At 38.7% G+C, this 15868-nt stretch overlaps 1 protein-coding gene across 7 annotated transcripts in view; it reads left to right on the top strand.

The window, feature by feature from the left end:
- The window catches only part of cblb (Cbl proto-oncogene B, E3 ubiquitin protein ligase), a 180000-nt gene that overhangs the window by 146502 nt on the left and 17630 nt on the right, over positions 1-15868 (top strand). For all 7 annotated transcript variants that reach the window (XM_063050588.1, XM_063050587.1, XM_063050586.1 and 4 more), the window contains 2 exons: positions 5792-5892; positions 9725-9880. In XM_063050588.1, the coding sequence (XP_062906658.1) occupies positions 5792-5892; positions 9725-9880 (257 nt within the window). The remainder of the gene's footprint in view (positions 1-5791; positions 5893-9724; positions 9881-15868) is intronic.

The raw sequence follows: 15868 nt of genomic DNA, 5'->3' as shown, positions 1-15868 counted from the left end.
TCCTAAAGGGAATTGATAGGTTGGGGTTATGTATAATTTCAGAAGACATGGTTCCCTATTTAAGAGGTGTGAAGCAATATTTTCTTAGTGTTATGAATTTTTGTAATTATATACCCAGAGTAGTGAGCAGGCACACTGATTGAATGACGTACATTCAATATAAAATCAGTTTGTTAAAAAAATTACTTTTGCTTGATCTATGACTTTAATGAAGAATGACCAAAGTGAATTTTATTATTGATCTGGCTGTCCAATGAAACAATTTCATGGAGCTAATAGTTAACAAAAGTAAACTCAAGCCATGTGAAATTATTTCCTCATATTTTCACACCCCTCTTTGGCCAATAAATGAAATGCATCTCTGAAGTTAATACTGGTTCAACATTGCCACCAAATGGGTAATTGGTAAATTTGTTTATTATTGTCAGATATACCAAAGAACAGAGAAAAACTTGTCTTGCATACCATTCATACGGATTATTTCATTATAAAAATGCATTAAGGTAGTACAAGATAAAACAATAGCAGAGTTCAGAATGACCTGTATAGTGCAGAGAGTACAATGCAGGTAGACCGTAAAGTGCAGGGTTACAATGAGGTAAATTGTGAGGTCTATCTTAGTGTATTAGGGAACCATTCACATAACAGCGGGATAGAAACTGAATCTGGTGGTTTTATGTTCAGGCTTTTGTATTTTCTGCCTGATAGGAGAAATGTTGATTACAGTTTCAGAGTTGTAACTAAAACATCATATGTTGTAAGGTAAATGGTTTGTCTTGAATGTAACGGTTCCTTGAGCTCTAAGCTATCTACTTAAGTTCCGTATTTAAAACCTGTGGGGGAAACCCCTGTGTGCAATTGTGTCATAAGCAAATTCTTTTTAGATTTGTTGCAGAGTGCTGGGGAATTTCCCCACCTTCTGTGCCCAGCTAAGTTCAATCTTATTTTTGTTATCTGCCAATCACGTAAATTGGTATGCTTCAAAGGATGGAATAATAAAGCATTATTATCCTTCATCCCACAATGGTCATGATATGTTTTTAACCTTCACTGCTACTGGTGAGATGGAATCATTGTGCTCAGATCATTTGTCCTTACTCTGATTTATTTTCCAAGCTCAGGATTCAAATGTTTTAGTTGTACTTTTGGGTGTGAGTAGTAAGAGGGAAAGGGATGTTAGACAGGAATGGAAGTATATCAGTTTGATATATGGAATAGACTTTATTTTTGTCCTATTGGGCCCTCTGCCTCACTTCATTTTCCCTTGCATTGATGACTATAATGTGCTGCTTCCCAGAATTGTACAGAACTCAAATCTTGGTCACTTTTCCACCCTCCTTTCACTTCTTTATAGTCCATACTTGACCCTTCCTTATCTTGACGTTATTTTCTCAATCTCATAGGTTATCGACCAATGTCCAGTTAAAGCCCGGTAACTTGGTAAGATGTGAATAACATGGAAAGAACTAAGCACTAATACATCTTGATTGACAAAGTGTTAATTTAGTTAAATGGGTGACTTGGAAAAGACCATTTCTGAGGAGGTCTTCAAATAGGACATTGTGAGGTAACTTGATTAAGCCTAGAGATAGAGAAAGACATAATGCAATTAGCTCATTAAGCACCAGTCTGCTGGAGTACTTGCAGGTCTGCAGTTGTTTGCACCTAAGGCTGGAGGTGACCAACATTTTCACTCAAAAGGGTGGTGCGAGTGTGGAATGAACTACCAACTGAAGTTGATGTGGGTTCAATTGAAACATTTAAGAAAAATTTGGAGAGGTACATAGATGGGAGGGAGAGAGTTGGACAGATATGGAGTGGGTACAGGTAGGTGGGCTAGGAAGAAGATCATCTTCGTGTGGACTAGATGGGCTGAAGGGCCTGTTCTATGCTGTAATGCTCTGTGGATACTGACAGATCTTTTGAATGTGAATACATAATATTAAAGTAGGAAAGTGGACATTCCATGCTTTAAACTGATCTGCTGGTAGCCTTTTATGACTTAACACATTGATCTGTTGTGGAAGATGGTTGAAGAAGGCAGTCCTACTGCCTCTAGAGCTAAGCATTCTCTATTTCATGCCTGCTGACCAACCGAGTCAATATCACATATTGGTTGCATGTTGACTTTCTGTGATATTTCTTTTTAATGATCCAATAAATTGAGTTATTCTGCAACCAGTAATCTGAATTGAGATGGAGTGAAAATCTTGTAATCCATCCTTGTTGGAATTACCTTATCTGGATTATGTGGTATTGTTGGTTCACGGGAGCTGATAGACTTAGTCAATCATTGAAATAAGGTGGAAAGAGAGTGAGTATTTAGGAAACAAACTTAGTTGCCTTGAATCTTCAGATGGTAAGATACTACTGGTGTAAACAACGTTACTAGTCACTCCCAGAAAAGGCAGATATGAGTTTCTCTGAAAAGCTCGAGAGGAAACTGTATTCCAAGGGAAAGGGATCCAAAATAAGAAGAGTTCCTAGGAGAGCTATTCCTCCTGAGATGAAAAATGGATATGTGTGTATGAAAATTGAAACTAGAGACAATGACATTGTAGAAATCATTGTTAGAACGGAGGCTTGTACTGCAGCAGATTTAAGCACACACTTGAGAAGGTCTCTGAAGGCATTCAGCAGCTAAAACTTGATTTGGAGAAAAGTTGCAAAAAATACTAAAAAGTGAAGTGAAAGATAAAAGAACTACAGCGGAATGGGCAAACGCACCAGAGTGCAGGGTAATTTATATGACATTAGGGGCAACAAGCTTACTAGAGAGTGCGACTTCCGCCATCTCCAATGGGATCCCACCATCAAACACATCCTTCCCTGCCCCGCACCTCCCAGCTTTCTGCTTTCTGCAGGATATCACTCCCTACTCATCTTGCCTATTTGTCCCTCCCCACTGATCTCCCTCCTGGCATTTATCCTTGCAAGCAGAACAAATGCTACACCTGGCCCTATACCTCCTCCCTCACTACCATTCAGAGCTCCAAACAGTCCTTACAGGTGAGGCGACACTTCACCTGTGAATCTGTTGGGGTTAAATACTGTGTCCAGTGCTCCCAGTGTGGCCTCCTGTATATCGGGGAGTCCCGGCGTAGATAGGGAGACCACTTCACCGAGCACCTACACTCTATCTGCCAGCAAAAGCGGGATCTCCCAGTGGCCATCCATTTTAATTCCACATTCCATTCCCATTCCCATTCCCATTCCGATTTGTCTATGCATGGCCTCATTTACTGTCACGATGAGGCCACAGTCAGCTTGGAGAAACAACACCTTATATTCTTTCTGGGTAGCCTCCAACCTGATGGCATGAACATCAATTTCTTGTACTTCCGATAATGGCACCCCCCTTTCCTTCATCATTCCCAATCCTCTTTTCCTTTTCTCACCTTGTCTCCTTGCCTGCCCATCGCCTCCCTCTGGTGTGCCTCACCCCTTTTCTTTCTTCCATGACCTTCTGTCCCCTCCTATCAGACTCCCCCTTCTCCAGCCCTGTATCTCTTTCACTAATCAACTTCCCAGCTCTTTACTTCACACCTCCACCATCCCCCCCCCACCCATTTCACCTATCACCTTGTATTTCTCACTCCCCTCCCCCACCATTTAACTCTACTCCTCATCTTTTTTTCTCCAGTCCTGCTGAAGGGTCTCAGCCCAAAACATTGACTGTTGTCTTTTCCATAGATGCTGCCTGGCCTGCTGAGTTCCTCCGGCATTTTGAGTGTGTTACTAGAGAGTGCATATACATCTGAAGAATCAAGAACAGAGATCTAAGCAAGTTGTTGAGCTTACAAACAAATGTCTGAGCAATTTGGAAGTTGAAAGATGCCTTGAGAGAAATGATCCTGTACCAAGCATTGCCCACCTCCAAAGCATACCATGCTCGTGCCCGGAAAAAGTCCAAAAGCCATGTCCATAATTGGAACAATAGACAATAGGCAGCATAAATGAGCAACCCTCCCACTGGGTGAGGGGTGCTGTGGTAAAACACTGCATCTGGTCATTCAGACTGACACAATGGAGTCTGTCAGAAACCTAGATAAAGGAGATCAGCTTTCAGCAGCTGACCAAAGCAACTAGCAAATTTGTGATCAATACAAAAACCCTTCACTTGCTTTGCAGTTCAGGCTCTAAAAAAGAAATGTTTCAATAAAATGTCAGGGACAGCAAAGTTAATGGATACAAACCTGGAGGACAGGATTTAGAATTATATTACAGTCTAATAAAGCTCTGGAAGATAATGTCAAAGAGCATTGTGAGAATTTGGGCACCACACCTAAGAATCAATTCATTGGCCTTACAGTGACAAAACAATGGTTGTGTGCCATGAATATTCTAGGAATGATTTGATCAAAGTTCTTAAGATAGTGAAGGGAATTGATGGTACAGCTAGAGGGGGAAAACAACTTTTTCCAGTAGATGAAGGGTTCAGCCTGGAGGCTGTAACCTAAGAATAAGATTCTGATCTATTAGCTCTGAAGTTTGGTTTTGCTTCTACAAACAAAATGTGGGAGAAGATTGGAATGCTTTCTTCTGCAAATGGCAATTGTCTACCTGCACTACACTACTCAGGAACTGCAAAACTATATGCTGTATTCTTTTGTTCTGATGAAGGGTCTCAGTCTGAAATGTCAACTATTTAGTCACTTCCATAGATGCTGCCTGACCTGCTGTTTCTCCAGGATTTTTCTTTTCCTTTTTAATACCTCATTGTTCTTGTGTATCAAATAATCTTTTGGATGGCATGCAAACAAATGTGTTACACTGTATTTTTACTAAATTTTGGTACGTGATAATAAATCATTTCCAATTCATGCAAGTTGATCCTGTTAATTTTTCTTTTACATTTTGGATCACGAATCTGTGACCAATTCTAAAGGCAGGCATTTAAAATTGTAAATGAATTAACAATGTTCTCATTGAATGGCTGAACAAGCTTGCAGGGCTTCTGTATCACTGCTCCTCAATATTCATTCTTGGTGAATTCGACATCTTAATTTATAGTTACCTTAATGGTAGATGGTGTAGATTTTTAAAGATAATTGTTATTTGTCATGATTATCCTCAACTGCATACTCAGCTCCTTACTCTACTCTCTGTGCACTCACATTTTGCTCTATCTCCACCTATAAACTTGCAGATGATACCACTGTGGTGAGCCATATCTCAAATAATAATGAGTTGGAGGACAGAAAAGAGATAAAGAGCCTGGTGACATGGTATCATAACATAATGTTCAATGTCAGCAAAACAAAAGAGATGGTCATTGACTTCAGGAAGGGGTGTGGTGCCCATGCTCCTCTTTATATCAATGGTGCTGAGATTGAGACCTTCAAGCTCCTAGGAGTGGAAATCATCAACAGGCTGTACTGGTCCAACCATGTTGGCGCAATGGCCAAGAAGGCTCACCAGCTCCTCTACTTCCTCAGGAGGCTCAAGAAATGTGGCATGGCCCCTTTGATGCATAATAAAAAGCATGTATCACGGCTTAGTATGGCAAATGCTTTCACTTTATAAGACTATTGAATGGACGCCTATACCAAAACTGGACCTCACAATCTACCTCGTTATGACTTTGCACCCTGCTGTTTACCTACACTACACTTTATCTGTAACTATAGCAATTTATTCTGCACTCTGTTGTTTTACCTTGTACCACCTCAATGCATTGTTATAATGAATTGATCTGTATGAATGGTATGCAAGACAAGTTTTTTTCACTGTACTTTGGTACATGGAACAATAATAAATTAATTTACCAATTTATTGCTTTACTTTATAGACACTCACCAATGGACTTTTGCGTACTGACGAGTATGATATTCCACCTCTACGACAGTCTCCACCACCACCAACGCTTGCAGCATTTTCCAACAGCACAAAGTAAGTTATCTTTTATTTTGATTAAAAATAACAATGTAGCTTCATCAGGCACACTGATGCTAAGAGTTATGGTGCTTTTCTGTACTGAAAACATTTCCATAATTCATGATTATTGTAAATAAAAAGCATGAAAAAATTGGAGTGTGGTATTTTATCATCATCCTCTTAAGCCGTCCCATGGGATCAAGGTCCACTCCAGTTGTGTGAATTCTGAAGTAGCCTATGATGCCTGTGTTGGAATTACATCTGCGTAAAAGGTGCTTGTTGAAGAGTCAGAAAACTTGTGAGGTGATGTGTACTCTTTCCACCATGCTGCTCATGTATGGACTTAAGGTTCACAATGCCACTTTGAATAATTTTTGAATAGGCCTTGTCCTCCCTCCCTTGTAATTTTTAGCTGTGCAGAGCTCAGAATGGAACATCTATTTTAGAAGTCCAGTATTGGGTATAACAATGATGTGTGCCCAACAGAGCTGAGTGAGTATAATTAAGACCTTAATGCTGTGCTTTCTCCCCCTATACTATGAGTACAGTAACACAGTTCAGCAGGCTAGCTCATGGAGATCTGGGTAGCTGATCCCAGAGAAGTTAGTTGAAATAACACCACCAGCTGATTTGAATTGATGTCAGAGTTAATCTGGATTTTTAAAAGAAGAAAAGTGCTACTAGGTTGATATAAAAACACTTCATGAATCCTATGGTCTGGCTTGTAGTCAAAATGAGGCCCACCACAGTGGTTTATTTATAAATACCTTGTCAGTAATCCAGAAAAGCATTTGTAGCATCTTTCACAGTAAACAAAAGAAAAAATGTATTGTGTCCATTTCCTCCCAAATATTTCATGATGTGTTACTGATTTTCACTAACTGAAAATAATGGCCAATTTAATGTATTTCTTTGCTGAATTAATTTCATTCATAGAAATTTTCAGCTTCCCGTACATTTTGATACAACACCATCTGCCCTTAAGTTTAGAATTGCAATTTTGAGCAGTTGGAGAGTGACCGCTCACTGTGCTAACACCATTGTGCAATTTTATCTGTGTCTAGAAGGATAAAAATCAGTCAGGACTTCAGGATTACTTGGTGACATCTTCTTGGAAAGCTATTTCAGTGAAGGGAAAATTAAGTTCAAGGGCCATCACATTTGAGCATCTTGTACATTAAAAAGCTGGTTAGTTTTTGTGAATTTCTGAAAGGCAAATATTGTGTGAGGAAGCATGATATTGCAGGAAATTTTTGTTTGGGGGGGAAGGTGGGAGAGTTCTCCTTTACATGAAAGTGTGTGGGGATAATCAATAAATCGTAAATTGGAATGTATATATACAAACTTACATTCAGCATCTAACTATGCAGATGTAATGTTTTCATGGGGAAATTGAGTTAAGAATTAATTTTCTAAAGCTATATTTTGCTGCAAAAATAAGTGGACATTCCTACAGAATAAATAGTATTGTCAGACCACCATATTTGCATACCTGTATCTGATAGATTCTGTACATGCAATTGTTAAATTCTGTACATGCAGTTGTTAAATTCTGCACATGTTACTATTAAATTCTGCACATGCCATTGTTAAGTATCCATTAGAAGAAAAGCTGCACGCTGCTGCTTGTTAAATCTTATGATGGGAATACATATATTGAATCAGAACCATTGTTTGATTTTACAGAAAAAATACTGAATTAACAATTTATTTTAAACTTACTGTACTGTGACTTAGATATGATTGATTGACTCTTGGTTGTATGCTGCTCATCACTGAGAGTAGTTTGACAGGGCATTAATTCGTGGATAGGATTTTGCTTTTTTTATGAAAAAAGAGATACTTTACATACCTGAACAAATTCCCATATTGCTTGCCAGTAGCTCTACTATAACATCTTATGGCGATAAAGCTATTATCAAAGACCAGGGCTTTGTTTCTCAATAAACAAGAAAAATTGCTCCCCCGGCAGAAAAGAAGATAAAGTGAATCACAGAAGAGAAAAACTAATTTTGTTTTCACAATGAAACATATGCAGGAAATAACTGTTCTCAATCTATAGGATCTAAGAGGAAATCATGTATAAATCCATTTAATAATCCAGTCAATTTTTCTTTTGTTTTCCTTCTGAAATCCAGTTTGACATATTCATGTTGAAGAAGACAGGCAGATAGACAACTAGCTTCAGGGCTCTGTTAGTGCTAATATTAATAAACTCTATGGATGTTGAAGACAGCTGGATGTGGTTTTCCCTCCCTCTCATCCCCTATCTCCATGGTCAAAAGTTCAAGGAATACACAACGTGGAGAAATTGTATTCTACGGATCCCTGGCAGCTCTGTCACAGTTCTGGATATGTTTTGTTTCCATAGCCATAAGGCATTGAGTTAATTTTTAACAAAAGACTGAGCTATTATAACATAGAGGTGGCTTTTTTGAGTAAGCTTCACAGTAAGGTTTTATGTGAATAACCATAGAGTCATAGAACAGTACAGAAACAGACCCTTCACCTCATCTAGTCCACGTCAAACTATCAATCTGACTAGTCCCATTGGCTTGCACCTGGACCATTGCCCTCCAAACTCCTCCCATCCATGTACCGAACTAAATAAGTGTTGAAATTGAACCTACATCCACCACTACTGCTGGCAGTTTGTTCCACGCTCTTTCCAAACTCTGAGTGAAGGAGTTCCCCCTCATGTCCCCCTTAAGCATTTCACTTTTCACCCTTATCCCATGACCTCTAGTCTCACCCAATCTCAGTGGAAAAAGGCCTGCTTGCATCTACCTTATCTAAACCTCATTATTCTGTTTATCAAATCTCTCCTCATTCTTCAACGCTGGCGAGAATAAAGTCCTAACCTATTCAACCTTTCTTGATAACTCAGGTCCTCAGGTACTGGCACCGTCCTTGTAAATTTTCTTTGCAATCTTCAAAGCTTATTGACATCTTTCCTGTAGGTAGGTGACCAAAATTGGACACAATACTCCAAATTAGGCCTCACCAACATCTTATACAACTTCAACATAACATCCCAACTTTTTCTAAAGGCCATTGTGCCAAAGCTCTCTTTATGACCCTATGTACCTATAGCACCACTTTCGAGGAATTATGGATCTGTATTCTCAGATCCCTCTGTTCTACTGCACTGTTCGGTGTCCTGCCTCTCAGTATGTAGTCCTACCTTGCTTTGTCCTCCCAAATTGAAATACCTTACACTTGACTGCATTAAATTCCATCTGCCTTTTTTCAGCCCATTTTCCCAGCTGGTCCAGGTCACTCTGCAAACCATGATAGTCTTCCTTGCTGTCCACTACAGCCCAAATCTTGGTGTTATCCATTTATTTACTGATCCAGCATACCACATTATCACCCAGATTGTTGGTATAGATGGAAAAAAAACACAGACCCAACACTGATCCCAGTGACACTCCACTAGTCGCAGGCCTCTAGTCAGAGAGGCAGCCTTCTACTGCCACTCTCTGGCTTCTCCTGCAAAACCAATGTCTAATCAAATTTATTATTTCATCTTGAATTCCAAGTGACTAAGTCTTCTTGACCATATTGCTCTATTCATTATTTTACTGTGGATTATGAGATAAAGCATATGAATATCATGTGCCTCATTACATTTTTTTTATCAACAACGTCTGGTAGGTTTTTTAAAATTATAAATTTGGAATGTTTTCATTTTAGTTGTTATTTCACCTCAATTTTATTGCCTGCTTTTCTGAGGTAATGTCAATTGTGGCTTTAGGTACATAAAATCAGAAAAATAAGTACGTTTTAAAGCTTAATAATGTCTCTGCAGTGAAGTGTTTTATTTATGTAAGTCTTCCTTTTGTAGACAATCCCATCTATTCACAAATTTACAGACAAACTCCGAAAAATCAAGAGTGTTTAATGAGGACAATGAAGATGAATACAAGATCCCTTCATCATATCCTCTGTCCATATCTACGCATTCCACTCACTTACAAACTGTGAAACCACGGATTTCAAGGTCTGGTTATTTTGAGGCTATTACTTTACGTTATGAATGACATATAATTCTGTAGTACAAAAAATAATTATTTGTATCTTTAACACTTTAAGGAAAACTTTGGGTTAGATTAAAAAAAATATCAAGTGAGCTATCAGATTGGGGTGCTGGATTCTCTTGATATTGTTGGCCTGCCCATCACAAAGGTTAAATGAGGTCCATGAAGCTTTTAACAATATTGATATAATTTAGTTAGAAAACTCACAAAAACGAGTAAAACAAATAAAAGTTCAATCAACACAAAGGCTGCTCTAACCATGAGGCTAGTAACTGTTTAGTAATGCCAAGAAGAACCCCAGTTCCTAACGTGATAAGGCATGGATGTAGGAGCATGTATTTTATCAAATGTGGATGGTGATCTTTTCTTGGGAACTATTGGTTTTGATGTCCTATGCATAGACAAATGTCTGTTCATGTAATGACTAGTGTATTATTGACAGGTGTTAGGCTATTACAAATAACAATTGGACTACAATCTGTACTTGCATGAGGAATGTAAAGCTTTAACATCCCATTTCTATATCCAGTTTTTCCCTTTCCTTGCACTAAAGACAATGAAACTTTGCTGAGATGCATTTCTAATGTTAGCCATTATTTGTCCAAGAGACTGTTCTTAATATAACACCTTTGATAGCAACCATCATCAGGGCAAGCATTACAGTCAAGGGTGACTTGTTTCTTTTCCAGAACTTTACAATGGCTTCCTCCTGCCTAGCTCTTGCATGTTACTTGACATAATGGAAACAATATCATATGATAATGAACATGATGTATCCAGACTAGAACCATTTTTTTCTACGTTTAACAATTTTTGTTGGATTTTCTGCTTGTAATTTTAAAGCTATTAGTTCCATTCAAACTTAGGAATATGGGAAAGGATGAAGTTATTTGTATCCATAGTCATTGAGATTATGGCTGATCCTAAGGTCATGATTTCATCTTTTCCTTAACACCACAGTTTAAGGGAAATTCTATCAGTCTCTGATGTAAAAATAACAATTGACCCCACATAATTTTCCATTTCAAGGAGTGCCACAAAGTCTCTTTTGGTGTTCGTTGCTTCTACTTTTTGTCAATTGAAAAATACATAATTATGTCCATTTTGGTCCAAAGGGACTAACCCCAACACCCTTATTTGCCTGTATTAAATGAAATATGGCCCCTATTTGCTAATTAAATCAATCTACTCCTAATATATTTGTAATTTTTACTTCCACCTACACTGTTTACAATGCTACTTAGCCTTGTTTGTCGCTTTATCCTGTCATCCTGATCATTTCTGAGGTGAATAACTGTGGTCTATTTGAGACCTTGCAGGACATCAATCATTCCATAATGCTAATTTGAATACTTGCCTGTTATTCCTCTTCTGTCTCCTGCTACTCCACCAGTTTTCTAAGCAAGCGAACAGTTTGATGAATTTCAACTGTAGCTATGATACAAGTTGAACACCCATGTTGTTGAAGTTCTCTGTCTAACCTCAGCTCTTTTATATAATGAAACAAGTGTTTCAGTTTCTGCTTTAAATGGAAATTGAATGCATTTAAGAATAATTAAGTGAAGGTGAGTAAGTTACAGAATAAAAAAAGTTTTATAGCTTTAAATCTGACATAATTGAATGGCAGATCTTTGTTTTAGTAACCTCTCCAATTAACTTTAATGTGCAAATTATTAAGTGGTTAACTTTAATAACCTTGCAATGTTTTTATCAATGTTTATTATCAGCCTTTCACCCTTTTCTCAAGCTGCCTAAATGGCAACATTTCAATTTAAATTTTCATTTTGACTGCTTAATTCTAAATATTGCAGTGATCAATATTTCAAAAACATCTGAAAATTACTTACATTAGACTTGGGAATTCTGGCTCATCTGTTAGTGAACTTGTAGAACAGGAAGACTTCAGCTTTTATCCCCTTCAGTTCTAAGTTTGAACTATTTCAATCAGTATCCAGACAAGATGCTACAGTTAATTATGTTTTAAAAATAGAAAATAATTTTGGAATCCTAACGTACATGTCCATGTTGGAAGGAAGTCAAAGAAATGGTGAGTGAAAGAAGAGTTGGATTTGTCTGATATCCAGCCAGTATGAAATAGCTTCTCAGTACTTGCCATTTAGGTTCACACATAATCATGGCAAAGTTATTGAAGTGCAGTAGAATTCTGTTCATTTAGTGATGGTAAATTTTTTTATATAAAGAAAGGGGTGGGGGGGAATTACCTAAAAAAAAGTTCTCGTATTTCAGAGATGGCAATGTGATTATTATCTCTGAAACTGGAGAGCAGAATAGATGAGAATTAAAGAAAACAAAAACCTTGAAACTCATTCCTAATGTGAAATACACTCCAGAGTGGCACTGTGTGTCAGTCCTGTGGGGAAATGCAGCAAATTTGTATTGAGTGTTAGGTTCAAGGTAATCTGTGCAATTGAACCAGCCTCAACAGGTTTAATGTGCAAAGAGGTTTTACTGCCACAGTGAAATAAGTTTTAAAAACTGGGCAGTTGTGCAATGAATAGGTAGATATGAAGGTGATTGGGAAGGTTAGTAGGGAGCATGCTATTGAATGGTTTGCTGCGTTGTTTGGTGTGGTACTATACATCAGAGTGTGAATGTACATTTATAAATTAAGTGTACTGCCTGGTTAGACCTTGATACTTTGTTGTACTAATCACTGCTTAGTTTGGGAATGGTTAGTTTCAATAAAAAATGGTGGTACTTGCACCAGCACCAGAGAAACCCACAAAACCTACATTGCTAATAAGTTTATATGTGCATCTTAAAGAGTGCTTAGAGACATAATTCAGGTATAGTGATAAGAGACAATCAAGTCAGGAAATAGACACGTGAAACTCTGAAAAGCTTAAAATTTTTCTTTTCAGCGGCTAGCAAAACAGCCATTGAGAAAGTGGTATGAATTGCCTTGTTGAACTCTTATAGTGGAAGTAGTGAAGCTACTTCTACAGTGCTGTTGTTAATTAGATTTGGAGGGAAACCCGCCATTGGTGTTCCCATGTGCCTGCTTCCCTATTCTTAATGATAAGTATCATGGGTTTGAAGGGAAATGTCGGACTATCTCGGTCAAGTACATCATCTTATCTTTGACACACACTACAGCCACTGTGCTGTGGTGGTGAAGAGAATGAATGTTTAGGGTGGTGTATGTTGATTTGTTCTGTACAGTGTAAAGTTTCGTTATGGGTGTCAAGCAAGGAGAGAATATTCTTTTGTGGCCCTCTCTTGTAGACAGTGGAAAGGCTTAGGGTGCCAGGAGGTGAGTCGCTTGCCACAAGTCCTAGATCACTAGATTCTGATCTGCTGTTGTGACCATGGTGTTTATTGGCTTGTTCAGGTTAGCTTATGGTCAACTGACCATGTTGTTAACTGGGAACTTGGTGAATATAATGACATTGATTTATTATCATAAAATAAAGGATAGTTGAGTAGACTCTCTTATTGGAGGTAGACATTGCCCAGTTCTTTAGCAGCATAAATGTTACAAATTGCATATAGACTCTATTGTTCTCCCTATATATGTGGATGTGCAGTACTGCTCTTTAAAGAATTGAAGTCCTTAAAAGGATGCAGAATACCAAAGCATTATAATACATAAAGAAGGAGGCAATGTTGCTGCTAGCAGTAGAGCTGGAGGTATAAACAAAACGGACAAATCTATCAATACAACAAACTATCAGCAAGGTTAGAATCAGAGTCAGGTTTATTATCATTGACATGTGATGCTAAATTTGTCGTTTTGCAGCAGTAATCCAAAGACAAAATTACTAAAAATTAGAAAATAAATAAAAAGTGCAATAAAAAGGAATAAAGAGGGAGTATTCATGGGATCTGAACCATTCAAAAATCTGTTGGCAGAGGGGGAAAAGCTGTCCTAAATCATTGATGTGGGTTTTCAAGCTCCTGTGCCTCCTCCCTTACAGTAGTAATGAGAAGAGGACATGTCTTAGATGGTAAGGGCCGTAATAATGGATGCTGCCTTCTTGAGGCACTGCCTTTTGAAGATGTCCTCGATAGTAAGGAGCGTTATCCCCATGAAGGTGCTGGCTGAGATAACAGCTATCTGCAGCTTCTTACAATCCTGTGTATTAGAGCCTCCATATTAGGCTGTAATACAACCAGTCTGAAAGCTTCCAACTGTACATCTATAGAAAATTGCAGGAATCTTTGATGACATACTGAATCTCCTCAACTAATAATTAGAATCATGCCACCTTCATGATTACATCAATGGTGTTGGATCCAAGGCAGATCCCCTAAGATGTTCACACCCAGAAACTTAAAGCTACTCACCCTTTCCACTGTTCAACTTGAACTGGTCCATGGTCTCATGACATCCCGTTCCTGAAGTCTACAATCAGTTCTTTGATCTGGCTGCCACTGAGTGCGGGATTGTTGTTGCCACATTACACATGCAGCTGATCTATCTCTCTCCTGAATTCTTCCTTGTTGCCATCTGAGATTTTACCAACAACAGTGGTGTCATCTGCATATTTATAAATGACACTTGAGTTGTGCTTTGCCACACAATCCTGGATGTAGAGAAATTAGAATAGAGGGCTAAGCTTGCATCCTTGAGGTGCGCCTGTGTTAATTGTCACCGAGATGTTGTCACCAATCCATACTGACCGTGGTCTCCCAATAACGAGGTTGAGAACCAGTTGTGATCTGCCTCAGAGGCCCAGGTTTAGCAGCTTGGTGACTAATATTGAGGGGATGATGGTATTGAATGCAAGCTGTAATCAGTAAACAGCAAACTATCTTATCTTTTGCTGTTGTCTAAGTGGCCCAAAGCAGAGTGATTACTTGTCGTAGAGCCTTCCTGTCTGCTGCAGTGCAGTTTCTGTACCATGCAGTAATGTCGCATGGTAGGATGCTCTCTACTGCTCATCTGTAGAAGGCCATGAGTACAGCTTTCTTCAGCCTCCTCTGAAAGAAGAGGTGTTGGTGACCTTTCCTGATTGTGTAAGATGCAAGTATTAAAGGTGGATAGGCTATAGCTTACCTGTCTAGGTGTTTACCACAGCTCCAGAATGTCCATTCAAGATCACTTGCTGTTCTTGTCATAAGAAATAAGATCCAGGAGCTAGTCATTTGACCTCTCTTGCCTCCTGCACCACTCAATGACATCATGACTCTCATTTAGGATGAAGGAAGTCTAGAGACAGCAGCAAATCAAGTAATGGAACAGCTTGTGAATTTGAAATGTTTCCATCACATTGCATTGTGTACCTACTTGGTAGAAATCCTCAGAGCCTTAGAGCGAGTTTACAAAAGTCAATGAACTTTACGAACCAGCCTGTCTCCAGCATATGGCAGCAGCCAGGGAAAAATCTATGGCAGCACAAGAAGAACATGCAAACTCCTAAAAGATAGCACCAGGCATCACCATCTATCTTGGGTTGCTTGGTCTCTATGAGACAACTGTAGTACGTGCAGGATCACGGTGCTACCTCTACCTGAAGGTATAACATAATGTGTATATTGGTTTGCACGGGTTGATTTCACCTTTAAAGCAGAAGCAGTACTTTATGCATGAATGTGAGTATATTGTTGTGAACAACGTGGAATGACATTGGTACATTATTGTACCAGATATTGCTGTTACATTCAATAAAGAATGCCCTAATGTTTCCCCTATCTGCTCTGAACAATAGTTGCCACACGAGGCTGCTTAAAAAGTTAAGAGCCCATGGTATTACAGGAAAGATACTAGCATGGATAAAGCAGTGGATGATTGACAGGACGCAAAGAGTGAGAATAATGGAAGCTTTTTCGGGTTACCTGCTGGTGACTAGTGATACTCCACAGGGGTTGGTGTTGGGACTGCTTTATACGTTATATGTCAGTGACTTGGATGGTGCAATTGATGGATTTGTCGAAGAGTTTGTGGATGATATGAAGATAGGTGGGGGGCAGATAGTTTTGAGGAAGTA

This window comes from Mobula hypostoma, chromosome 6 (genome assembly GCF_963921235.1).
Source record: "Mobula hypostoma chromosome 6, sMobHyp1.1, whole genome shotgun sequence".
Classification (NCBI taxonomy): Eukaryota; Metazoa; Chordata; class Chondrichthyes; order Myliobatiformes; family Myliobatidae; genus Mobula; species Mobula hypostoma.
This window is presented reverse-complemented; position numbering and strand designations above follow the sequence as displayed.